This window comes from Cydia amplana, chromosome 2 (genome assembly GCF_948474715.1).
Source record: "Cydia amplana chromosome 2, ilCydAmpl1.1, whole genome shotgun sequence".
Taxonomy (NCBI): domain Eukaryota; kingdom Metazoa; phylum Arthropoda; class Insecta; order Lepidoptera; family Tortricidae; genus Cydia; species Cydia amplana.
In genome coordinates this window covers 19,051,244-19,077,854 of record NC_086070.1, presented here as the reverse complement: position 1 = coordinate 19,077,854, position 26,611 = coordinate 19,051,244, and the positions used below count along the sequence as shown (strand labels likewise).

The following is a 26,611-nucleotide window of genomic DNA, read 5'->3' as shown; positions in this document are numbered from 1 at the left end:
TTTCAACAAATTGAAAACAAAACAATTTATATCGCAATGAACAGAAAATTCGAGAGCGAGTAATTAAAAAAATGTATGTTCGCTTATTGCCTTTGTAGATGAAAAGGACAAAAGTGTACTCGGTTCCCGGTACATGTACACGCTTGGAACGTTGAAACACGACATCATTAATTTCAGCACCGATATATCAGTTTTCGTTTGGTTTGGAACGGATCATTCTTTATTAAGCCCGATCGAAATGATAATTATATTTGTTAAAAGCATATTGAAATTTTGCATCAACGTTAAAATATGTATTTACCTATACCTAAAGTTAACGTATTATGTACCTACACCTATTTAATGCCGCCAATAATCTTGGCTAGAGTGGGTTTATCGCTATTTGGAAACTGGTTCTCTTGCCTTTTAACTGACTAAAAAATCCAAAAGAAGGAGGTTCTCAATTCGGTTGCACGTTTTTTTTTCTTTTGTTACCTCAGAACTCCGACTTGAAACTCATTTCTCAAGCGAATTGCAAAAACAATTAATCTGTACATTTAAAGTAGCAGAGATCCACGAGGAATCGAAGAAAGGCTTCAAATTTTACAAGTATATGAGGTAAATTGTGATTTTTGTATTTTAATCAAAACCAACCAATTGCCATTAAATACGTGACGTATTTTTTCTATTAAATATTATTTTGATTTAAAAACGAAGTACCTTACCCAATAATTTGATTCAGCAAAAAACGCTTAATACACGTTACGTGAAATCATCCTTATTCATTACACAATATGGGATAAACATAAAAATCGTTTTACGACGGAGCAAAGAAATATGCCGTATATTCGAAAAACAAATATTTCTATATTGGTATCGGATTTCATACGATAGCGGGTTTATGGAGGGTTTTATTTCATACGACGAGGTCCAACAAAACTGTTCTACGGATCAAAACAGAAGGTTACTAAATATTACATCTGCAAGAGCAAAAATCACCGCTATTCTTTCTACGAGGTTTGCTTAAATCTAGTCGTTAGCGAGGTAAACTTATTCAAAGAATTTATCTCAAAAACCGTTTATCTTTGCTGCGGGGAAAGTGGACTATTTGGGACTAATTTTGAATTAGGTAATGTAGTGTTTTTCTAAATTGCGTAGTAGGTATGTATCAACCGTTAAGTTTTCCATTATGGAAAACTTTAGTAAGGAATCCTAGCTGTCTAACCGTCACAGTAAGCGGACATTAAGAGTTTTTTGTACTATGGTACTATCCTCTAGCCGCCCAGAGACTTATAAAAAGGTCTGTTCCTTTTAATCTTGGTTTTGACAAGACGAAATAGCATTTTTATATTGCACTTTTTTTGACGTCTGAGCAGCTAGAGGCTTTTACTTATGGTTTTCCTGCAGGCCCTTAAATGGTTTGTGTACTTTCATCACCTGGCACTACTTTTCCCCCAAATAAAACGCATGGCATTGTTATATTTGAATTAAATACATAATTAGCTATTATATCACACCAAACTCAGAGCTCTATAAATTGCACACCTTCAATTGATTTTACAACCCCTTTGTTGCCCATCCACTCTCACACTCACCGCTGAACTGCTGCCAGGCGGCCGGATTAATTAATAATGATAGTATGGCACACTAACAAGAGGGATTTCGTTGCTCTGTAAATTGCATACCTATTTCCGTGGCTAGCTCTTAGACTATGAAGCTAGTAAGTGAACAGTTTCCTTGAGTAATTTATCGATATTAAAATTTACCTACCTATGCTGTAAAATGTCTACAGTTATTTGGCATAGGTATGCACCAACTATCTGGAACGGAACCTCGACGGAAGAGGAGTATTGAAAGCCGTTTGGCACAGGTCTAACTGTAAGAAGTTTCCTTCCGCATCGCTACAGAAATGCACGTACAGAAAAGTCTGAGTAAAATTTGGCTTAGTATCAATATAGAGTCTGTGTATCGCTACCTACTAGAATCTAAAAGCCGAATCGAACTTAAATTTTGGTATATCCTAATTTGATGTCATGTCAGTCGCCCGTGTATCTCGTTAGTAGGTAAGTTAAGTACCTAACGTAAAAATATTGGTACAAGCGAGATACGATGCGAGTTATATTATAGCTTATCCATAACTTTGGTTACTTTGGTTCCCCAATACAAATAATTGGCCGCCATATTTTTTATTCAATTAAATATCATGACGTCACGGTGTGCCTTTTTAACACGCTTTTTTCTTACTATATAGTTAGGTGAATGTTATAAATTATTCTTAAAAAATCTACCCGTATGTAGGAAAACTCAATGAATAAAAACAGCGGACTCATCCCTCTGGTTTGGTTAGTCAGTTCTTGAGATATTGCGTTAATTCTTCAAATTAGTTTGCCAAGCAAGCCCCGAAGCTTCTCCTTATAAAATACATCTGGAAAAGCGCTACGATGAGTAGGATTATCTTTGCTAATTAATTATTACATACATTGTTTCTACGCAGGTTTCCCGTGACAGCAGATATGGCGCCCGTTAGCTCGCTGCTCGTCTACTACGTGACGGGAGAAGGCGAGCCAGTCAGTGACGTTGCCAGCTTCCACGTACGACTGCTGCATAAGGAGGTAAGTGTGATATGATAAGATAAAAGTGGAAGTAATCAATAGACGAAGATATTGCACGTCGAAGGTGACGAGGGGAACTCAGGGACATCATGACAGTAATTCGTAAAATTTCGTATACGAGTACATACTACATGCAGCCATGCATGCACATTGCCAAGTTGCCAGCCCATAGTATGATAGCAAATACACGTTTTATTGTTTGCGTCACTCATTGGTGTCTTTCCTGTAGGCATCCCAAAGTTAAGACACTTATTAAAAGCTATTTTTTAACTGCACCCTTTCAGGCGCGATACATTTTTCAGAACTTGAGACTCAAATAAAACAAACGATGATATATTTGTGTATGTTTATATGTATTTATGCGTGTGACTTTTATTGTATTGTCTACAGAAGACACCTTTTTCTGAAATGTGTTTGACTCACGGTATAATATTCACAGTAGTATATGGTGCGATTGGTCCGTGTTACCTACAGTTTTCATCTATAAACATTTTGTGCCAGAAAGCAGCATATTTTTTTTAAATAGACATGTGAAACAAAATGGGCATTCGTTAATTAACAAAATAATGAATGGCTACAGACATTCAATCCAATATACACACTTTTCGACTCGATTCAATTAATCGAATGAGTTATTGGACTAAAGGGTTGCTGTCAAGTTAGGTTTAAAAGGAAAATACCTACTCTAAATAAATCCATAATACGCGGACTGTAACGCGCTGTGTAAAACATTCTATATAGGTTTACGCTGAATAAAATCAAACTCAAATGTGGCTGAATATAAATGGTAGGCTGAATTATTTAATCTATGTGGCAGTGGCATTTATCCTTTTGTATCCGGGTGGGTGATACGTGCTTGTGACAGGGCTTTATCGGGCTGAAAACATATTTTGACGGCTAGCGCTTTATTATCCATTTCGGAATCGCATAGTTTATTCCGAAGATCTGATATAAAGTCACTGTCAATTGTTTTTTACACTTTCACAAAACAACTTTGTTTTTATTAAAATAAAATATTAAAATAAACAATATTAACTTATTGTATTCGCAATTTTTTAATTAATAGATATAGGTTTCTTCTGTTTAAATGATTTACTGAAATTAACTGGAAATATATGGTTTGAACAACTCAAACTTTTCAAAATCTAATTAAATCTTCCACCAGCAATTGAAAATTATTGCACAAGAAGCCTCCAAAGGCTCTTCGAATGCCTTATTAGTTAGAGTCTCCCCGAGACACTGATAACCAGGAAATATTAATAAAATATCCAAGTAGAAAGGCTGTAACTGCCCCATTTTAATTAGTCCTAATTGCCCCTTCCTTGATGATGCCATTCCCTGCGACTAATTTTATAATCGTCTGCGTACATCGCGGCTGTTAGCCTTATTGAGCTTTTAAATGGACGGAATAAACGTGGCCTTGACAGCTTATTGCTGCGCTAAGTGCCCCAATATTGCGAAGCTGATCGAAGTGTATGGCTATTTAGTACAACCTTTTCTTTAGCAGGCCAATTCGAACATACACTGACATGATAATGTTATCGTGCGTCTTGCTCACGCCAATTCAATGTAGGGACCAGTAGGAGTGAAATGCAATGTAACTGAATGACATAATTTAAGAAATATAACAATGCACTCTAATAAGTGAACAATCCATTTTGCAGAATATTGTAATATTCATAATGTAATTTTTAAAACTTCTTCCTCGTTTCTTTGTGACTGTGGTTCGTGACTACATCATGAGATCCTTATTTTATGTAGGTACCATAGCTAGCTCTCCACTCTGTACATTTTTTACCATTCTAAATAATTCTAACAACTTTTAAACTATAATGTAATAACTACCCACCAGTGATTATGGGTATACATATACATATCTGCGCTATGCACACACGTTCATATAAGCTAGGTACCAATATAGCAGTAACCCGGCTTAATCGCCCAAGCTACTAATGAAAGGCAATTTATCGTCCGCTAAAGGCCACAATTAAGATCGCCTGTAATTCCGCCGGCGAAATCTGTACGATTGGTTTACTTGTAAATGTGCCCATTTATATTCGTTAATAACCTTTTATATGCCTTAATATATAAAATATTAATATGTAACTTTATTTAGATGTTTGTTTTGCATTTCTTTGCCCATTTACATGGGCAGTGTTAACACAAGTATAGGTCTGTATTCCGTAAATATCATTTAATAGATGTAACTTAATTAAGTATCAACCTAAAAAAAAACTAAGTTTGTTAGGTTGGAAAGGCCATTTAACTAGGTAAGACTTTGTCACAGAGGTGATTTTGTACTTAAATATATCAATAATAGAAGACTTTTGAGGAACTTTTAACGATTGTTCCAATCAGGTATGTTACATCAGATGCAAACTTCTCGTCTTACTAAAACATAAAGATCATCATCATCCTTCTGTATCGACATAGATCGTAGACATTGGCCTTCAGGCACACCTCGGACACTGGCGATCAAATGTATGTAACAAACGCGTTCCTACGCACACACAGCCTAAGCTCGTGTAGGTGAACGCGTACCATGCTTGTGTGAGTGAGATAAGACATTGTAGGGTAACTGTGAGGTAACCGAGAGCGGGTCTCAGCGGGTGGGCGGCACTTTCAACGGGAGGCAGGGAGCGTCCATTCTGTATGCTAGTACTCTTTATTATACTGTGCTTCAGGTACTTACTTGTAGGTATAGTCTAGAATAACGAACAATTTTAACAATTTAACCCTGTTTGTGAATATGGGTGTATGTGAACTTTACGAAGATAAACAGCAAGTGTTGGCAGGTCGCCGTGGCCGTGGAAGAGAGACGCTGGTGGTACCCGCGCGCCACGCTGCAGCTGCGCGTGCTGGCCCCGCCGGACTCCACCATGTGCCTCATTGGCGCTCGTGCACCACCTGACGCTAAATTTGACCCTCATCAAACGTGAGTATACTGATGACATACTTGCTCATTAGGGTTTCGTTTTTATTAGGGTTCCGTACCCAAAGGGTAAAAACGGGACCCTATTACTAAGACTCCGCTGTCCGTCCGTCCGTCCGTCCGTCCGTCCGTCTGTCACCAGGCTGTATCTCACGAACCGTGATAGCTAGACAGTTGAAATTTTCACAGATGATGTATTTCTGTTGCCGCTATAACAACAAATACTAAAAACAGAATAAAATAAAGATTTAAGTGGGGCTCCCATACAACAAACGTGATTTTTGACCGAAGTTAAGCAACGTCGGGCGGGGTCAGTACTTGGATGGGTGACCGTTTTTTTGCTTGTTTTGCTCTATTTTTTGTTGATGGTGCGGAACCCTCCGTGCGCGAGTCCGACTCGCACTTGACCGGTTTTTTATAAATGTCCTGACGTTAAAAAAACGTCATTATTAGGTATCTACTTGACATTGCCTGGTATATACATCTAAAACACCATCATCATTGGCCACAGAATCTTTGCAGACGATAGTTATAGGAGCCACTAAGGAGGTATTTTAAGGAGGTAGTCTGCTACCTACAGGCTATAAGGTTATAACTGGAAATTTGTATAAACATTTTATTGCAACAAGACGGCGAGTAGCAATGGCAAAAGACTGCTGTAAAAATTTTAATCTCCCGTAAGAAGCACGTTCAATTTCCAAAAATTCCTAAAGAAAATTCAGAAAGCGCTTCATGAGCAGGATTTTGGGTGAAGTTAATGATATTCCCCCGAATTCTAGTGACTAATAAATTTTCATTCATAATAAACTCCCTCCTCCATAATTCTTGTCATGATTTCGCGTCATTAATCTTGAGCTCAAAGATTTCACGTCAATGATATGATAGTTTCTTTTTATACCAACCTCTCGAGACGAAAAATGACCTTGTTTGTGTCACTTTTTATCCACCATGAAAGAAACCCCGTGATAAATGAAAATAATTGCTTCGGAAAGTCGTTTGCCGTTGTTATTTCGCTATTGACTATAATATATCTTTACTTACTGACAACCGACTATAGATCTTATTAATTTTGCTTTATACATTTTGCATATTTACTCAGTGAAGATGGTAGATATATATTTGTCACGGTGCCGAAATGTCGGGATAAATAATTGTGTAAATTATAGTTATTTTTGCTTCTGCACAGCTGAACAAATTTTGTCTATAATTCGCCATTTAAGTAATTTATGCAAATTGTATATTTTGGAACACAATTTTACACTGTTACCTATTTATACATTTATTAAACATTTCTACTACGGCTACGTTTATTTTACTTGGTTACCTAGTCCATTACGGCATACCTTAAAATCTAGTGGATACCTACAGGGTGGATTTGACCGATGGGGGAACACTCCATCAGTTTCACGATAAAAATCAAACAATCATGATCGCTCCGAAAGATAAAATGGGTATCCGGGGTCGTTTACTGAAAACCAAGGCTAAGCGCTCATTAGTCGCACATTAAAGGTTGAAACATTTCAATCAAACGTAACGACAATACTGAGCGACATTCAAAGCGACATAATACATCATCTCATTTATGCGTCTCAAACGAGCTGAGTCGCGTATCTGTCACACGATTCATCTTCCCGGAAACATACGGGAGATCGTTATGAATTAACAAGGGCGGCGGTTAACATTTTAAATTTTTTAATTAATAAATATTGACATTTTCTCATCATTACTAGCAAGTTATACAGATTTAGATTTTTAGATTTCGATTTAGATACTGAAATACTTAGAAAACATCCAAAAGCCTCATGTGCTCGTCACACAAATATAATATGCTCTTACCGAGAATCGAACCAACGACCTCCAGTTTCGTAAGTACTACCGACAGATATAGCAATACCTCTTTCTTTGAGGTATTAACTACATGTTGGATATTACAAATAAACTTATAACCTTCGTCTGAGACTTTCTCTGCGTAAAAATCCTTATATCTTTGTACCTCTGAAGGGTCTATAAATTAAATACTAAATAGAGAGAAAACAGAGTTATAGAAATATTTAATGGTAGAAAAAACAATTTTAAAGGTTCTACTTTTAATGGTTATGTAACACGACTATTTTATACATTACATGAAGCACGTGCGAAATTATTCCAAATGTTTACACTCGCACTGTTTCAAAGCGCGTTTTGTTTGGGGCATGTCACTCGATTCATCTTCCAGTAGGCTTGTCGAAGAAAATTCGCTGGAAATATTGGCTCACATCCCACGTCTGTATGTAGGACACGTATGCATAGTTGGCTCTTGCGCCATGTTGCCAAGTTTTGTTGTTTTCGAGACGTTTTTATTTCCTCGTTGCTGAGAAGTTACATTTTTTAGACAATCGATTATTTGGACAAATTTTAGATATTGATATGTGTAGCTAAAGTTGTGTTATGGTACTTACAGATTACGTTATCAAAAATAAGCATTTACCATTATTGCTTCCTTAGATAGGCAAGGTAAAACCAAACTATCTTCGACTTCCGATATTCTCAGTAGAAAGACATATCGTACTGTCTCTTCACGGCCAAAGCGGTCTACAGGTTTTTGAGTTACAGTTTTGTATAAATCTAATAGATAGCTATGTCACGTACATGCCCATAATAACATACTAAAAAAGCTAGCTAATAAAATGTGTTTACACGTAAATTAATTGATGACAAGTTTAACAGTAAACAGTAGGTACATTTTACTAGTTTTAATTAGATATTACTGCCGGGCTAGCACATGATTGGCGCGACAGTATCTCGCGGCGAGATAGACTACCCGTCTTTTTCTAACTATGTTAATAAAAGAGGGACTGGTAGTCTATCTCGCCGCAAGATACTGTCGCGCTAATCATGTGCTATACCGGCTGGTATATTTAAATCCACCACAAATTCGTCTAGTCGACAGGGTTTCACGGTAACGAAATTACTAAATTATTACCAGCGCCGGACTAACAGAGGCCTGGCACCTCTACGTAATTTTTTACTACGTTATTTTCAGCCCTGATGTTTTCAACAGATTACCAGAACACGACGAGCAACCGGGACCCGAGTTCGTGTCGGCGGGCGTGTCGCTATTCGTGGGCGGCGGCGCGTGCGGCGGCGGCGTGCTGTACCGGCAGAGAACTGCGCCGGCTCCGCGCCCGCCCGCGCACCTCGTCCCGCCGGCCACGCACGACCGCCTCTGGATGTGGAAGTGTTTCAACTATACGTAAGTAAACCTGTGGTACACAAGGATGCATATTCTGATTGTAATAACAGGTTATGGATTTGAGCTGTATTTGTTATGAATATGATCTGCCAGTGTCAAAAGTGACGCTTCTGGTTGAAGAAATGCCAGAATACGCGTCCAGTGTATTGTGTAAACGGGGTCTACAGTGTTACACAAAAATGGTCTGAATTTAAGAGACTAACCTTTTATTGAATGACGTTTGGCTGTTCGAAAAAGAGAAGAGAGAGCAGAGGAAATGTCTCTACCACTTTCCACAGACCACTTTCGCATAAACTCGGGATCTGGTAGCAGCCTCCGTTGATCTATTTACATGGCAAGGCAGTTCGAAAAGTTTATTGAGAGACAAAATTATCAAAAATTATAATGGCCCCCTAACTCTTTTAAGGCTTCGTCAGCGGGAAGATTTAAGAATTAACTTGGAAAGTAAGCTTAACTTAACTTTAACTTTTTGGGTTTAAAATTCAAGCTTAAATAGGATTATTTTTAACTCGCGACATTTAAATGGTTGTAATAAATACTTAGTACCTATGTATTAAAAAAGTACCAACATAACTGACATAACCTGACCCACAGGTCACAATCTAATATTGTGATTTCCATGTGTAAAATGGAAATAAAAATACGCAAATGAAACTGTATCAAATTACTTTCAGCAAAAGGTCCCTTCCGATTTGATACATTAAAAACGTAAATTACAGAAGTCAAACTGAGCTAAACCCCATAAATCCCGAATACCCTGATTCATATGTCGTGAAACATAAATTATGTCCTCGTAAACGCAATGACATACTGCCAGTGATAACGTGAAATAGGATTAGGTTACACCGTTATGTTTGAGTGCACAAAATGTATTGTGATCGTGGAAATGTAGAAATATCAAATAACTCTAAAGGGAAAAAAAGGTTTCGGATAGGTATCCAATTTGTTTTGTCATCGTCGGGAAAAGTCTTAGCTTTAATACGTATTTCATCTTAAAACCAAAATGACCATTGTTATGATGATATGTAAACATTGGTACTGTATCCTGTTAATTAGTGATCAGTAACAATGGTTTAATTTCCTGGCAGCGTTGTTGAGTTAAAGGAATCTGTAAAGTAAATTTCAGCTGAAATTATTGATTAGCTAAGGTTAATAACCTTCATATGAACCTTAATTAACCGTCTCCTTCAAAATTTTTACTTTCCTTTAACGCTACCACGCTGCCATGAAATTAAACCAGTGTTATGGTACCTAATACCTAAATTTTTCAGTAAGGTCCAGTAGATGACTAGATATACTGTCATCATTATGTAATCTATGGGCCCGATTCGGATTTCGAACTAGACATCTATTAGATATCTATTAGACATCACCAAGATACGACAACGATGTTTTTAAAATCTAGCCTGTCAAATTTGACATTTCCGCGATTCTGGAAATACTCCTTAACGATTTTCACAATGTCTAAAACGTCTCGTTATGTAGTTTTAGATCTCAAAACTATTTTGAAACGATCTTAATACGATAATTAAACGTAAAGGTGACATTGGTTGCCCGAATTGAGCTGCAAAAGATATCTATTTGAAATCTAAACTACCAGGTATCTAGTACATATCGTATCGTTCTCTTCTCTAGAACGCATCTTATTTTCCGAATACCACGGTAAATATAACTTTATTTTACGAAAATAATAAAGCACCAATCTGTAATATTAGTATCATAATTCAGCTACGCATACGAGTAGGTATATTATCATTGTAAAATTTACAACCGGACGAGATGACAAACTACTTTAGGCTACCGTCCATTTCTAGCGACAGAGACAAAGCGATCTTAAACTCATATTTTAACTTTGTGCTTTACGCTTCAACTCGATTTAGGTCTTTTGTCGAAATTTGGGACGGCGAATGAAAAATATCGCTGTGAAAGGATGTGAAAAATGTCATTACCTACTTTGTACGAGGGCGCGGACAGGTTTCAAATTATGTGATAAATGGTATTTTGTTGTTCTCATAATGCAATGTATATTGTTTTTATTATTCGTATTTATTTGTTTTATTTAAATGGTATATATATCTAGATATATATATACCAAAAGTTAACCATACAATACTTTTTTAATTGGAGGCCCTTTTTTCACTCTTGAACTCGATCAGAAAATAGCTTGAAAATCCTTTGTGTGTTCTGAGTTTCTTGTTTACGTTCCGGCGCTCGTCTGTGCGATAGGTATGTGTGCTCAGTGAAATTATCACATGACCTCCCAATCCTTCGTCACGCGGAGGATCTAATTAAATTTAGACGTGATTTGCTTTGTGCTTAGAAGAAATAGGTTACCATTGAGGATTTTTTATTTAGCTGCTACAGCATGCATATTTGCATAACCTTCCTTGAGCAAGAATTCCTAAGTGAATGTTGCATTTAGAACGCGCACTTTTGCTGAGTCTGCTTTTAAAATGTAAATAGTAGTTCAAGAGATAAAATGTGTTTTTTTTTTCAAGATTCAGGATGAATGTAAAAGTAGGTACAAATATTGTAGCAATTTAACAGGTTCTATCATTTTAACTATTACAACACTACAAAACACAATCATCCTATAATAAAACGACTGAACTTATGCCGCGATGCCACTACACTATAAATTTTAACTTTAGCACTATCGAAACAAAGTTGCATTTACAAATACATTGTTCAAGAATTATGCGAGCTTGCTTTGGCTTTAATTTGGAATGCAATATTGTCCACTGTAGTTAAGGGACATATGTATTAAGCGAGCATTATTAATTGCTACCGCTGGGAATCGGACAGCACCGCCTCATTGTGTTGCATATTAGTATTGTCCATGTATGGTTAAAGTGGTACATTTAAGGCCCAATAAATTGAACATAATCAATGTGCATAAATAAGGGCCACCCCACATCTAGCGTCTTTCGAGCGTCGGCGTCTACAACTCTATGGCCGCTGCCGACGCAACGTCGACGCAACGTCGACGCAACTGCGCAGCGACGTCATTTTCCATAGCACTGACCATACGCCGACGCTCGAAAGACGCTAGATGTGGGGTGGCCCTAAGGCTTCATCATCAAATTAGGACACCGTTGCATCAACCGTTATGTAGTAATCGTTATTTTAAATGGGATAATATCTTTATTCTGTTAATCAGTTCGTGGATTGCTTCTGGTGCTGTCTATCATGAAATCAATTAGGTATTTAAGTTTGATACGCACTTTATGTACCTACTCAATTAGAATACGACAGCAAAAACAATGTTAATAATCGATTGCTTAATCATTCAATTTTAAAATATGAAGGATCTATGAGAATGTCTCATTCCATGAAGTCTTATGATTCCTGTCTAAAGAGCAATTTCAACAGTCCTATCGCAGTCCTCAATGGTTACTAATAAGCAGCTTAGATACTTTAGACTAAAGTGACCAATAATTCCAGGAGCCAACTTTCAACGGACGGGGTCACAATAACGGCTCCGTCAGAAGCCGGTCGCTGGTCGCTCTGGGCCTTGTCTCTGTCAAACCGGGGCCTGCGCTTCTCCGCGCCGCGCACCATCAACGTGTTCCGACCGATCCAGCTGGACTTCGCGCTGCCGCCGGCCCTCAAGGTCGGGGAGACAGTGGAGATCGATGTCAAGATTACTAATAACATCAACAACTGTATGGACGTAAGTAGCTTACATATATTTTGGAAACGATATCATTATGGTCTCGTTTATGACTACTATATCGGTATACTATAGGTATAGTATACCGATTATACTGTAATTAATTGAATTTCGATTTCGCAATCCAGCTGCGGGAGTTTGCCACACGAAGGGTTAATTCACAAATCGTTAACCTTATAGACGTAAAAAATAAATCAAATTCACGTATAATTTTTTATCCAAAAAATAAGGCCCATAGTTAAACGTCTGTATAAAGGGGTAATCTGTGGGAGATTACCAGTTCGTCGGGCGATATCAGCCTGTCAGTTGTTCGGAACTGTCACCTTTTACGTTTAACTGACAGACTGATATTGTCCGGTGAACTGGTAATCTGTGGGCCCTTTAACTTATACACTAATGGCGTTATTCATAAACGTCGGTCAACTCTAACAAGTCATTGATAATCATTCGTCACTATCTGTAATTTTGAAAATTACGTATGTTTATGAGTAAGAGAAAAAAAATATCAAAGGTTTGCTAAGTTTTATCTATAAGGGAGTATAATTATATAAAGTCCATCTACAGTAAGTCCATTCGTTTGATTACAAATGTAAAGTAGAATAAGCTTACGTCTAAAATATTTTTCTACAAACACCACAAAAATGCGGGCAAGCAAAATTTACCTCATTAAATCGGGTGTCGGCTGCCACAAAAAAATCTAAGAAAAACTCATACTGAGGCAGAAGAACCCATCTAGAAGGATAACAACGCCGAGAAAGCTTCGTAAATAATAAATGATACCATCTGCTCACAGCAAAAATAATTTTTCTACGTAAAAATATGCAAAATTCTACTAGAACACCGTGATTATGGGATGGATTGTCACAATAAACAAACAGCCCACCCACCTATGTTTGCGAAAAATTCGCGGTCCAATAACACAGGAGACTAAATTATGTTTGGTTAGGACGAAACCCTTCATAAATATTATCACTCTTATTTGTTTAACTTGTAATCGGACGGCCTCACGAATTAATTATGTTATTTATGGCCTTTGTAAATAATGTGAAGGTATTTCCTTTTTACCTGTGAATGTTGAATCTGATAATGCCAGTAGGCACATTTTATTATTTAAGGATGGTCTAGTGTCGTTTGTTCTGCGTACTTTTTTTTAGAAGGAACTTTAAGTTATTTTTTTGGCTTTAATTGGGTTGAATTTAATATGTTCGAAAATTTACAGACAAAAGAAATGTTGGAATTGCATTGAAATAGTAAATCAAATAAATGTAGAACAATTGAACTAAATTTCAAACTGTTACTCCTATTAATAGGCCGTCAGCGTAACCGCGGGCTCTAACGTAAATCGGGTATGGATTGCCTAATCGTTCCCGTTTACCGGGCTCCAATATCCCGGGATTCGCCGGAATCCCTAATCTAGATTCGATGAGAAACGCCAAACGCAAACAAATCAGGATCGCGCGTGGCCCACGGCGGGTAAAGCTTTCAACAAACACGACAGCTCTATTGAACAGTTATACTCGTAAATAAAGTAAAGTGTGTATACTATGTACATACCTAAAAGCGCTGGTAGCCTACGAAGCACTTGTAGACTAGCGATAAGAGCGTCCGACTTTTAATCCGAGGCTCGCAGTTCAAACCCCGGCTCGTAAATATGTACCAATGAATTTTCCGGAATTTATATACGATACCTGGTGTGACCTGGTGAAGGAAAACATAATGAATAAACCGGAGTAATAAGGCCTAGTTTCTCCTCTGCTTAGTAGTATCTACGCCAATTCTTGGGATCAGTTGCCAAGCGGATCCCAGCCCAGGCGCCCTTGATATTCTTTACCCACTATTAAAACCAGATTAATTATAAGAAATTTAATATTTTCTAAACATTTTATTTGTGCCTCTATCATTTGGCCCAGATATCGGACAAATCAAGAATAGCTAAGGATTAGCTAGGAATTATATATTACGTAGGTAAGAGATTCGATAGGTAGAGAATTTGCGAAAAATTGTTCTCATTCAAATTGTAAAAAAATATATATTAACCGAAATTTTGGCTTTCGCATATTGCAACATAAAGTAACCGAGCTCACGTATAAAGGTGCCAACAAGCTGGCCCCCTGCGAGGCGCTTCCTTTGCCCTCTGAAATTTATGTCCATATATCTTACTACTTTATGAAAATAGACGATAGGTCAAATTGTTATAGAGGGTGCGGCCACACCCAAACCAGGGCTTTTATTCGCAAAGGCCAATGAGAGCTACATCAGCATCACAGCTTAACACTAACCAGTACCACAAGCGTGATCTTGCATCCACATAATTATACCTATATCTGGGTATGTGGATTGAAAAGTTATATCAGGGACGAGCTCAGCGCAATAATTTATATATATTTTATTAAGTTAAATTAGATAGGAAGTTATTTTTTTATGACTATATTATCTCATTAACGTAATTTGCTGAATAAAATACATTTAATTTTAATAAATCAATCATTTATTTGTATAATGTTTTAGTGTTTGGTTTTCTATAGAGTTATTATTAATAATGTTATTATATCTAACCACATCATGAAATACTACTCGATGACAGAAACTAAATATTTTTTTTAAAGTTAAACATCTATCAATATGCCTCATAAGTTTCTAAAGAACCTGGACGCCATTGTATACTAGGCTCGAATTTCCTCTAGGCAACAAGCAACGCTTTGATCGATGCTTCATTATAACAAACTTTTTTCCGAGTGTTCTATTATATCATCGAAACGCAATTATAAGTACCATCTTTAAATGTTGAACACTTTTAGTGCCAATTTAATCGCCCCATATCCAATACAAAATGAACACATCTTGCGTGTTCTTGGCAGTGAATGTGTTAATTAGAAAAGGAAAATCGAGTATAAGTACATTCTTATTTGTTACTTAATGTTACCTTTTCCCTAAAGCTTGGTAAAACAGTTAACGCGGCCGAGTATTAGTGACATAATAAATACGTAGGGGATGACTCCCTAACTGCCTCTAACAATGTCTTCATATATATACGGCATTTGTACAAATATACAGCAGGCATTGATGTTTGATCATACAATAAGAGCCACTGCGATTGAGTTACATACAATGTGATATGCTGTGTGAGCGAGTCAATATGAAGAAATGGACCTTCCGGTATTGTGGCGTCAATATTTGGGCGTTTTTTTTTTGTCCCAATCACTTTTTTTTTTTTCAAATTTGGGATTTTTTAGGTTATTTCTACTCAGAATCACGAGCTCTTTCTATCCTAATAGGAGAAAAAAAGTGTCCTAAGGTTTTTATTTCCATTCCGTCACCATTTTTCATAGACTTTGTATGGCGGTCCCGAAATGGAAAGATCGAAAAATGTATGGAAATTTTGGGACACTTTTTTTCTCCTATTAGGATAGAAAGAGCTCGTGATTCTGAGTAGAAATAACATAAAAAATCCCAAATTTGAAAAAAAGTGTTGGGGACAACAAAATTAATAACGCCCATTTGCGCGTTGGTTGTAGTTTTAAAAGGTTTATTGCTGGGCGTGAATCACTACCTATAGGCAATTAGGCACATTCATACATTCGGGAAACGTTGTATACTGTAGTGAATTATATTAACTAAAATGAAAATTTTGCATCAGACATGAAGTTTAGAAGAATTAGCAACTTACCAACCTGTATCCCTTAGATTATAAGTTTAGGTCAGCACCGGGACAAGTGGCGTACTCGAAGAGAGGCCTATGCTCAGCAGTAGGCGATAAAAAGCTGATACGATGATGATAATGATAATAGTGAGCTGTGTTTGTCAGCGTGATTATTTAATATTTTTACCTAGACCAATTTACAGCTTTCTCGGATAAAAGGCCATTGTAGTTAGAACAAAAACGGTCAGACAAGTAATTTACCGGTTTCTTAGCTAATTATAGAATGAATGTCTGAATGTCTAAAGGTTCATTGTTGTAAGCTAGTCTGCGACACTTGTGCTCGGTTCTCTGAAAGCGTTACTCTAAAAGACTAGGTACATAACTATACTTGCAGCATTCTTTACTTTTTTGATCGTCAAGTTTTATCGTGGCATTCGTGGCTCTGTAAGATAATCAAATTGTCTTTCCAGGTAACGGCCCTCCTGGCTTTGAGCGCTGGGGCAGCATTCGCAAGCACCGGAGCCCTGTACGTCACCGAACGCCTGCGGCTCGGACCGCGTGGAGGAACTCAGCTGGTTGTTAGGGTTGCCGTCAATACTCCGGGCAGGAAAAATATTACAGGTATGATTGGGACATCTACGTCAAATTTGATACTACAATATTTGACTGTAGAGTCTGTGCGGAAAGAGAAGAGTCGTGGAATGTATGGGATCCAATACATTCCACGACTCTTCTCTCTCCGAACAGACTATCTAGATGACGATCTAGAATTAGAAAGGGAGAGAAGAGCGAGGGCAGTGAGAGGCAACATTCTCACAGTTACAAGACAGTTAAATTGACGCTTTCTGAGCGTACTGACAGACATTTTCTACCCGTGCTTGGAGGTGAAGTTTACACAACGGGCCTATATAACCCATTGCGTGTTCAATATACTTAATAACATCCTGAGGAAGCTGTTGCGGCTGCCGAAGCACGGCAAATTATCTGAATTAAAGGTTTTTTTGTATTAGTACCTACCTATTTGTTTCTTTGTCTTAAGTTATTAATATTTAACGAAATATTAATAACTTAAGACAAAGACATGTTTCATGTCTATACCCAACGGGGTATAGGCATAAAAACATGTAAGAATAAAAACTTTGTACTAATACTAGTAGAAGGGTGCCTAAAGGTACCCAATAATAAATTAAATAGATAGTTCAGTAAATTGCTACAATAATATCCGAAGTAAAGTAAGATATTTGACCTCGAAAAGTAGTTTTAGTAAATGAGGCCAAGAGGACAAAGTTTTAAAATATTCGAAATGTTCAACCAAGAAGGTAATCTGCGAAGCAAAATATTTTAATGAACTTGCCAAGTCGAATTCGTGAATTGCGCCCCAGACATAATTGTGAAATTAAAATCTTGGCAAAGTTGTTGGCTCTCGGTGTAACAAGCGTGATCATCCCCAGGGCATAAGAGTCTCTTAGAATTGTTAGAGCAATCTCTGAATCATCTTAACAAGTCTTTGAGGGATTGTTAGAATCTAAATCTGCGATGGAATATCTGATAGAGTGACCCAGTATCAGAGTAGCTTCTTGCACAGTTGACATGCACCTGATGATAATTATGGTTCAATTTCGGCTTTGTAAATACACAAACAAACCTTTTATAATCCCCGGGAATTATCAATAATTATTGTATCGTTGTCGGCTCCGACGTCCAATTAAAAATGTAATATTATATTACATTATCAAAAAATCGACACATATAATTATACATAAACAAGATTTTCTACCACAAATTACTCTTATTAATCTTTGTCATTAGATTGGAGCCATATTGTACAGGCACCATAATGAAAAATATTAGGTAGCGCCGAGGGAATTATAAGTACACTCTAACCTGATTATTACTATCATAAAAATGTTTTGATCAAACATTTCCGTTATATTTTCGGAGTCGTACTCCAAGCGATTGTAGACCTTATAGAAACCGCATTTCGTATACTAGTGGAACACAATTCTTCGATAAAATATTGCGGGTGGAAAATTTCATCTTGGCGCGCTTCAGTTTGCCTTGTCAACAATCCCGACGTCGAGTCGAACGATCTTTGTAGGAAGTAAAGTTGGTGGCTGCTCTTATGTTATTACTTGCTGGTACCTCGTTTAATGTACATGCATGATAATATTGTTAATAGACGTCTTGAGATTCAAATTATACACGATGTTGTAAGTACAATCTCAGATATTACTTGTGTAGGGTTTTAATTCCAAGAGTCAAAGTTTAATCAGTAGGTATATTTGTAAGTAATGATTTCGTCCTTATTAAATATATAAAAACGGTTCACTCACGTTTTTAAGCTACAATGGTCAAAAATCTTCGACTCAAAATACGTGACTGACCCGTTTTAATATCTATATTTAATATGTCTGTATCTCATGTGTTTTGTTATTAAAGGGGCCATATGCGGATAAGGCTTCCATCAAAGAATTAGGCTATACAACAGACTTTGGGCATAGGTACAAATTTTTCTTTATGACCCGTTAGACCGCGTGGTAAAAAACCTAAAGTGGATAGTCTCATTCTATTTATTTATCAGGGTTAATTGTTGCATATTTTATATCAGATTATTATCTTTCCTAATATCTCCACGGGTTGCGTTTAATTAAGTTACCCTGGTCAATCGTCGGCGTGGCTTCAATTAGCATTTAGATTGAATCCAGTACGCAGATCATCAGATGCAAATTTGTAAATTATGCATATAGATATTTGCAGTATTGCGATAACTTGTTGACGTATTCGGGCACCGATTGGATACGACCAGTGTGTTGTGATTTAACGGGCAATTTAAGCCAATAACTGGATCAGCTCTGCAAAGGAAAATTAAATCAATGCGAAATCCATCCATACTTATAACATTAAATGTGCGAAATACGTAAATAACGTTATTTTGGTTCACGAAGTTGTTGGTAATTTATATCCATCTATGTAATTTGTATAGCAGTAGAGTACTGCTAAGTTTAAAGCAATAACTAAATAGTTTATACTTAGCGGTATCCCGTGGCGATATTTCAGCGTCATTTCAACGAGCTGACCTTATAGCCCGGCCACGTGTCCACGGCGGAACTCATGGCCCCGCTCCGTGGAAAATACACGGCGCCGCAGAAATCCACGGAGTTACGCGCCGCGTCTTGAAGATTCGCGGCATCGCGCTATGGAAACGTTTCCATCAATTTATTTGCGTTACTCAATCGAATTTAATCGCTCAATGACTAACAGATATTAATTTATATTTATTTTAATTAGCTTTTCTTTCTTGCGGTGACTTTTTTTACTTTTTTTATTATATTCATTGAACATTTTCGTCGTGTATATATGTAGTGTGTATATTGAAAAAATTAAAAAATATTTACATTGGTTTTACAATTTTCAATGACGACCAAGCCTAAATATACTCGTAATATTAGGTAGGTATCACTTATCTGTTGTTCATCACAAACACAAACAATTTTTTTTCTCTAGGTAGGTATATTTATAATACACACGCTAGAAATAATACAAAACCTAATAATATAAAAGTCAACTTTGAATTGCTTTCCCGTATATCGCAAGTGTGGGTCGGCAATAAACCTGCTAGATTCTATTACCTCGGCAATACGGCCGTATCCTGGAGAGCCCATTCGTGGCCCCGGGCTGTAGGACAAACGAGAAACAGATAGCGAAAACGGCTACCAACTGCCATTTGATTTCAGCTGGGAAGTGGGACTTCGATACAAATATGGGCCCGATTCGGATTTTTAAATAGACATCTGTTAGATATCTTTTAGATATCGCCAAGATACGATAACGATATGTTTAAGATCTAACCTGTCAAATTTGACATTTGCGCGATTCTGGAGATACTCTTAAACGATTTCCACAAGATATGGCTTAGAGATCCAATTCACATCTAATAGATATCTAATTCTATCTAACGTAAAAGTGACATTGGTTGCTCGAATTGCGCTGCAAAAGAGAACTAGTTGAAATCTAAACTATAACGTATCTAGAATGGATCTAGTACGTGTCGTCTCTTGTGAATATCTTGAAGTTCGAATACGGCAGTATGTTGGTTGTTGAATAAGTTTGCTAGTGGTACAGGTTGTAATAAAAAGTATAAAAACATGCTACAATAAAAAATGGAACGCGTATTGAAATATGAATACTTGTATAAAAATCTCATAGAGGCTTATTCTGATTGTGATAACATGTTAGGTATTTGATCTCCATTTGTTATGAATATGATCTGTCAAAAGTTACATTTCTATGTGAAGGAATGCCACTGTTGACAGCTGATCTTTTTTAATAAAGCTTTAAATTAGGTACCTACTTTTTGCTCTCCGCTTTAGCTTCTAACTCGCATTAGAAGAAAATAGTATCATAAAAAATAGAAATAAAAATCTCTACTGAGAATGGGCGCGAATAGAGCATGAAAAGAAATGAAATAGTTTTTTGACTTACAGGTATGGTACATCGTAGGATTAATGTTAGAATATAATGTCATGTGTATCCAATAACATCGTATTACTCGTAAACATACTTTGTACCTAAACTCATAAAGTCAAAAATAGTAGAAGAGGCTTCGATGCTTTAAGGCCCCGTACATTATGCAGTAACTTTAGTTGTCAAAAGTTGACGTGTGAGTGTGACAATTCAGTTTCCAGATTTTTTTTAAATAAGTAAAGTCGAAGGCACGATTTTACTTAGACTTAACAGCTTTTAATCAATCTAATTTTTTTTGTTATATCTTGATTTAATTATTATGCTACGGATTATCTGCTCACATTAAACCCTGTAATAATAGAAACGTAATTAGCTATGCAATTACGCACGAGTATTCTCAGACATCAAAGAACCGATAGCAGGCGCTCTCTGAAATTACGTAGGTAAATATAACAGGCAAAGAAAGGACTTTGGTATTTACTCGAGCGCGGCCAATTAACATACAATATAATATACAGGATACCCTGCACCCTGTTCAGTACTTCCATCAGATTTAAACCGTTTGTATATTTTTTCAATAAATATCTGAATCTGAATCTTAATCTGAATCTATAGGGCTGCGCGTGTAGCGCGTCTTATTACATAAGTACCTAAAAAATACGATACGAATTACCTACTAACCCATTCTAATACTGTGACAATTTGCGCGTGTTTAAGAATGGTACCGGTACCACAGATTATACAGGGTGCTTCCTGTAACAGGAGCAATAAATTAAACTGTAGGCTGTACTCCTCAAACTGACCAACATTTGTTCAGCAACTTTTGAAAATAACTCGTATTTTGATTTTTATTACGCTTTAAAGTTTATTCTAAGACGCAATGTATTGCAAATTTTGTTATGTTTAAAGCGTGACAAGCAACGTCAAATACACTGATATCAGCGTACATTGAAGGCAATATTTATTTTGTATGAAAAAGAGGAAGTCTAAAGGATTCATAATTTATTCATAAAAGTTGCTGAACAAATGTTGGTCAGTTTGAGGAGTACAGGCTTTAGTTTAATTTATTGCTTCTGTTACAGGAAGCACCCTGTATAATAGTTCTCCGGTACCACCTCTTCGAACTTCCTTTCGTTTTGAATTTCAAGCCTTCAAAGAGCGTATTGACATTGCGATGAATATTTAGGACAGTCAATCGTTTAGGATAGCCCAAGCCCTCTCGCGCATGAGAGGAGGCCTGTGCCCAGCAGTGGGACGTATATAGGCTCAAATTATTATTATTTCAATCGTTTAAATACGCCATCAAACGCGAGTTTCAGTCTTAATATCTGTGCTTATTTTACATTAATATCCTATAGGCGCGAGTGAAGTCAACAGCAATCCTATTAAATATAAAGGAAAACTGGTAGGCTGTATCAGAGACGCAACCTAAGTGAAGTATTTGAAATTTCTTGTGCGCGCTAATAGTCAGAGTCCGTTCCGATTCCGTCTCTCCTGCAGCTCTGACTTCGGCCTCGACTGATCGGATCGGATGATTTGGATCATTCTAAATCTCCATCATTTTTATTTCCAGTGGAAGTGACGGGCTACAGCGCCGACAACTGCTCCGTTTCTTACTCGTCATTCAACAACGAGACACTGGTGGGCTCCGTTATCCGCTCCGCGAGCGTTTTAGTTTTGCCAGAAGGATTGCACCGGAGCGACACACAGAGCGCCTACTTCTGTGCTAACGGTTAGTAAACACCTGCACTGATCCATGTCGTACCGTCATCTGGTCAATAATTGTAATACTTAGGGCTCATTTAGACGGTGCGAGAACTCGCATGCGAGTTTCATTACATTTGTTGTAACCTCAATGGTCCGCAATGTAACTGAAATCGCATGCGAGTTCTCGCGCCGTCTAAATGAGCCCTTATTCTGCACGGAAGCAGCAGCTACCTTGGAGTACAATTGTCATATAGTCCATTAAGTCAGTAACTACATAATTAAATTCAAATTCCAGAACACCTAGCGGTATCATCCCGAGGCTCGTGGGAGTGGCAGTGGGTGGCAGCGCCCCGCAACCGCGCAGGCCTAGTCCTGGAGCTACGTGCGCAGGGCGCCGCGCACGTCGCGCTGTCTTCAGTACGCGAGCCTAACGACGACATGTATCGTGTGGTGTTTGAAAGGAGCCGCGTGTGGATCGCGAGAGGGAAACATGGTGAGCACTGTAGTAGTTTCACCTATTTGATATTATCGCGCAGGGGGCTGTCTTCTATACGCGAGCCATGACGAGATGTATCGTGTGGAGTATGATAAATAATTTCAATGATTAAAAGCGAGTTAAATTTAATATAACGGGCGTAAACCAATGTTTCACTTGTTCTTATCTACAAGAACAAAGAATGTTACCTATGAGCAAAATATTCAGGATGTTTCCCCTTGAGGTACGGCTCGTTTACTTATTCCCCTGTTTGCCATTCCATTAATATAATGATGGATAATATGCCAGATTTTTCAAACAAAATAAATAAAAATATATTGAAGTAGGCAACATTAGCATATTTTACCTAATATAATACTCCCTAGTTAATTAATTTAGGTATTTGTGATCAATTTATAGTATTGTATATCAAAATTATTTTAAAGTACTTATACAAGGTTCTAAAATGAACTTTTTACTTTAGTAAGTACTATTAGTATAATATACATTTGAATAATAATTCTACCCACTTGACATATTCTATAGGTACCCAATATTATAACTAGATAATGATCATATGTATTGTAATTTATAACTAGTTTAAACTACTACTTTATTTTATTTATGAAGGAATAAATAAAAGATGATGCATCATCATCTTAGTATTAGAAAGACAGTTGGTATACTATGCGAGCAGCCTTCATAGATATATTAGAATAAAATTTGGATTAAATATCTAATTATGATTTAAACAAATATTTCAGGCTACGACGTACACTTGGCCAGCGCGGAGCAAACCGAAGACGACTCTGAGTGCGCGGGCGCGGAATCGTGGTGCGCCTGGTGGGTGTGGTGGGAAGGCGCGCGGCTGTCCGTGGGGCGTGGGGCTGCGCCCTCGGAGCGGAGGCTCCTGGTGTGGCCACTTGCAGCCGACACGCGCGTCAAGTTCGTCGGCTTCAGTGCCCTGTGGGGAGACAAGGCCGATTTCAGGTTAGATACTAAGTTACTAACACATGCAATCTAGTAATGACATTATGGTTTAGTAGTGCATGATATAATTTTGATGTCATAATATATTTATTTATTTATATAATTATATTTAATAATATTTTATTTATTTCACAATAGTGTCAGATTTACAGAATCACACATCAAAGTAACTTAAAAAAAAACATATGATCTAAACTAACTAAAGAAACAAGAAAACTTAAAAAATCAAACACAAATTACACTTAGACTAAATTTAGCCGATAAAATCGCTCCGCGACCCCCCCGATGCAAAAGTGCCCATCACGCTCGCTGCGTTGCCACGTTGAACCGCGATGGATAACCTTTGCATCAGGAAGAACCCAGAGCGAGGATCCAAACCCCTCTCCCGCATGCGTCTCCCCACCTCCCCCAAAAAGGCCTTGGCCTCAACACACCAGCACCCTGTGGTTTCCACTGCAAGCGGGACAAATAAATAGTTCGCCAGGACCTCATATTTCTCCCGCTTGCGAACTGCAGCCCACTCGGCTGCTGCCCCCGCCGATCTCACGGTACGGCCAATATGCGACGCCGCAAAAGTGCTGACACACGTTGCGTCCCACACTAAACATTTCCCTTTCTCCCAGGGAACCAAAGTTAACCCATCCGGTCTCTTTTTTAGTAGTTAACATCATGGAGCAACAAATGTAGAAGAACAATGACTATGTGGATGCGAAGTCATGGTGGGTGTAGGACAGAGTGGGTGGGATGGTCGCTAGAAGTCGACACACGTCGTGAAGTTCACTAGCTTCAATAAACTGTGTGGCAATCGAACTGATTTCAGATAAGTTGGTACCAAAACGTGTACGTCTTTTATACCTAATAAATAAATAAATATTATAGGACATTATTACACAAATTGACTAAGTCCCACGGTAAGCTCAAGAAAGCTTGTTGTGGGTACTCAGACAACGATATATATAATATACAAATACTTAAATACATAGAAAACAACCATGACTCAGGAACAAATATCTGTGCTCGTCACACAAATAAATGCCCTTACTGGGATTCGAACCCAGGACCGCGGCTTCACAGGCAGGGTCACTACCCACTAGGCCAGACCGATCTAATACTTAGGTATATTAAATATGTGTATTTTACTGAGACATGAACATTTGAACTCTTCTCTAATTTAATTTCCAGAATATGGAACTTCAACGAAGAGGCCGGCTTCTCTCAAGTTTTGGAACTGGGTCTGCCCCACGGCGTGGTACCTGGCTCGGCTAGCGGCACCCTCCTAGTCTCCGGCGGTCTCCACCTTCCCCTCTACAGCCTACAGTCAGACCCGAGCGCCCAGTGGTCGGAAGTGTGGCGAGACTCGCAACTGTCCGCGGCCGCTGCTAGCTTGGCCCCGTTGTTGGCGTTAGAACACATCCCGCATTTGGTTGACGATACTGAAAGGGATAGGATATTGAAAAAATTGCCAGAGCAGGTACGGCTTAGAAAGGCTTTTTCGTATTCGCAAATAACCAATACGCAGAAAATATTATATTCGAAACAATAAGCACAATAAGAAGCTATAAAAACATACCATAGTTAAGTGGAAACGTACGGGAGATGCTCATCTGACAATCCGGGCGATGCCGCAATGTTGTGATGTGGTTATGAACACTATGCTGAGCCATTGCTATATTCGTGCAAACCGATTATCAATATCAATTTATAAACTACTTAAGTACTAGTATGAACCGAGAAAATAAAACAGCATCATCGTAATAGGTGGTCTACTGAATACTAATGAATAAAATCTATAAACATATTTTTTCAGGTCCAAATCCTTCTGTCATTCCGCAAAAATGACAATTCGTTTAGTGAGCATCCAGGGATGAGCAGTCACTTGTCGACTATCAAGATTCTAGAAATCCTTACAAAAATACAATCATACTATCCAATCGACCCAGATCTATTGCAGTCTATTAAAAGGTGGATTCAAAATAGGCAGAATCCTGATGGTTCTTTCACACCTATGGCAGCAGATAAAGAAGTAGATTATTATCCAGCAGAAATAACCAAAACAAATGGCACAACCAAAGAAGTTGATGTCAATGAGTATTACTATTATGACAAAGATGGCAATATGACGGAGGAAGAAATTGAATGGGAAAGAAGAGTTGAAGTTACTGCGGAGACGTTAGTTGCTTTGCTGGAAGTTGGAGTTGAAAGTCAGGTAAATAGATAATGAACGAACTGCGGGTGTTGAGTTTTTTACCTCTTCTATTGTGATTTCAAAAGCTAGATTGGTCTTCACGCTGACGCCGCTATTGAATATGCGATGGTGTGTAATAATTACTGCCTTAACACAGTATGTAATTTTTTGGAAAAGAGACTATGGCATTCGGTTCCATTTCCTTTGCTGTTTAAATTTCAAATCTATTTAGGTCTTAGATTAACTCCAACTCCTCTGTGCTTGTTTAAAGTAGGATTTATCGTTTTAGATGGATGCAGAAATCGCAAAACGAGCGCAAACATATTTAGAGAAGAATCTATACAATCTAACATCTCCCGCTGCTCTGGCGGCAACGGTACTGGGACTTGTATTGGCAAGGTAATGTTGTTATGATTGTAATTTTGCTAAACTAATATGCCGATTCAAGTTTTAATAATTCGATATGTTTCCAATATGATACTGATCTGTCTGTGTCAAACGTGACGTTTTTGGTTGATGAAATGTCACTTTTGACACGAATAACAAAATTCGAATTGGCCTGTAATATGTTTGAATAGATCAACAAATTTTATTGGTTGGACAACTGTACAGAGGGACTACCGCGAAAACCGAAATTCGCAAATTGCGCTGATCTTACTCTTTTACTCCAATGAAGGAGTAATTAGATTGACAGAGAAAAATGCCCGCAATTTGCGAATTTC

At 37.7% G+C, this 26,611-nt stretch overlaps 1 protein-coding gene across 1 annotated transcript in view; it reads left to right on the top strand.

The window, feature by feature from the left end:
- The window catches only part of LOC134659834 (C3 and PZP-like alpha-2-macroglobulin domain-containing protein 8), a 230,875-nt gene that overhangs the window by 197,648 nt on the left and 6,616 nt on the right, over positions 1 to 26,611 (top strand). The window contains exons 10-20 of the mRNA XM_063515545.1: positions 2,474 to 2,591; positions 5,387 to 5,526; positions 8,564 to 8,755; positions 12,200 to 12,428; positions 16,539 to 16,689; positions 22,106 to 22,264; positions 22,535 to 22,732; positions 23,479 to 23,704; positions 24,887 to 25,175; positions 25,512 to 25,910; positions 26,179 to 26,288. Coding sequence (XP_063371615.1) covers positions 2,474 to 2,591; positions 5,387 to 5,526; positions 8,564 to 8,755; positions 12,200 to 12,428; positions 16,539 to 16,689; positions 22,106 to 22,264; positions 22,535 to 22,732; positions 23,479 to 23,704; positions 24,887 to 25,175; positions 25,512 to 25,910; positions 26,179 to 26,288 — 2,211 coding nt within the window. The remainder of the gene's footprint in view (positions 1 to 2,473; positions 2,592 to 5,386; positions 5,527 to 8,563; positions 8,756 to 12,199; positions 12,429 to 16,538; positions 16,690 to 22,105; positions 22,265 to 22,534; positions 22,733 to 23,478; positions 23,705 to 24,886; positions 25,176 to 25,511; positions 25,911 to 26,178; positions 26,289 to 26,611) is intronic.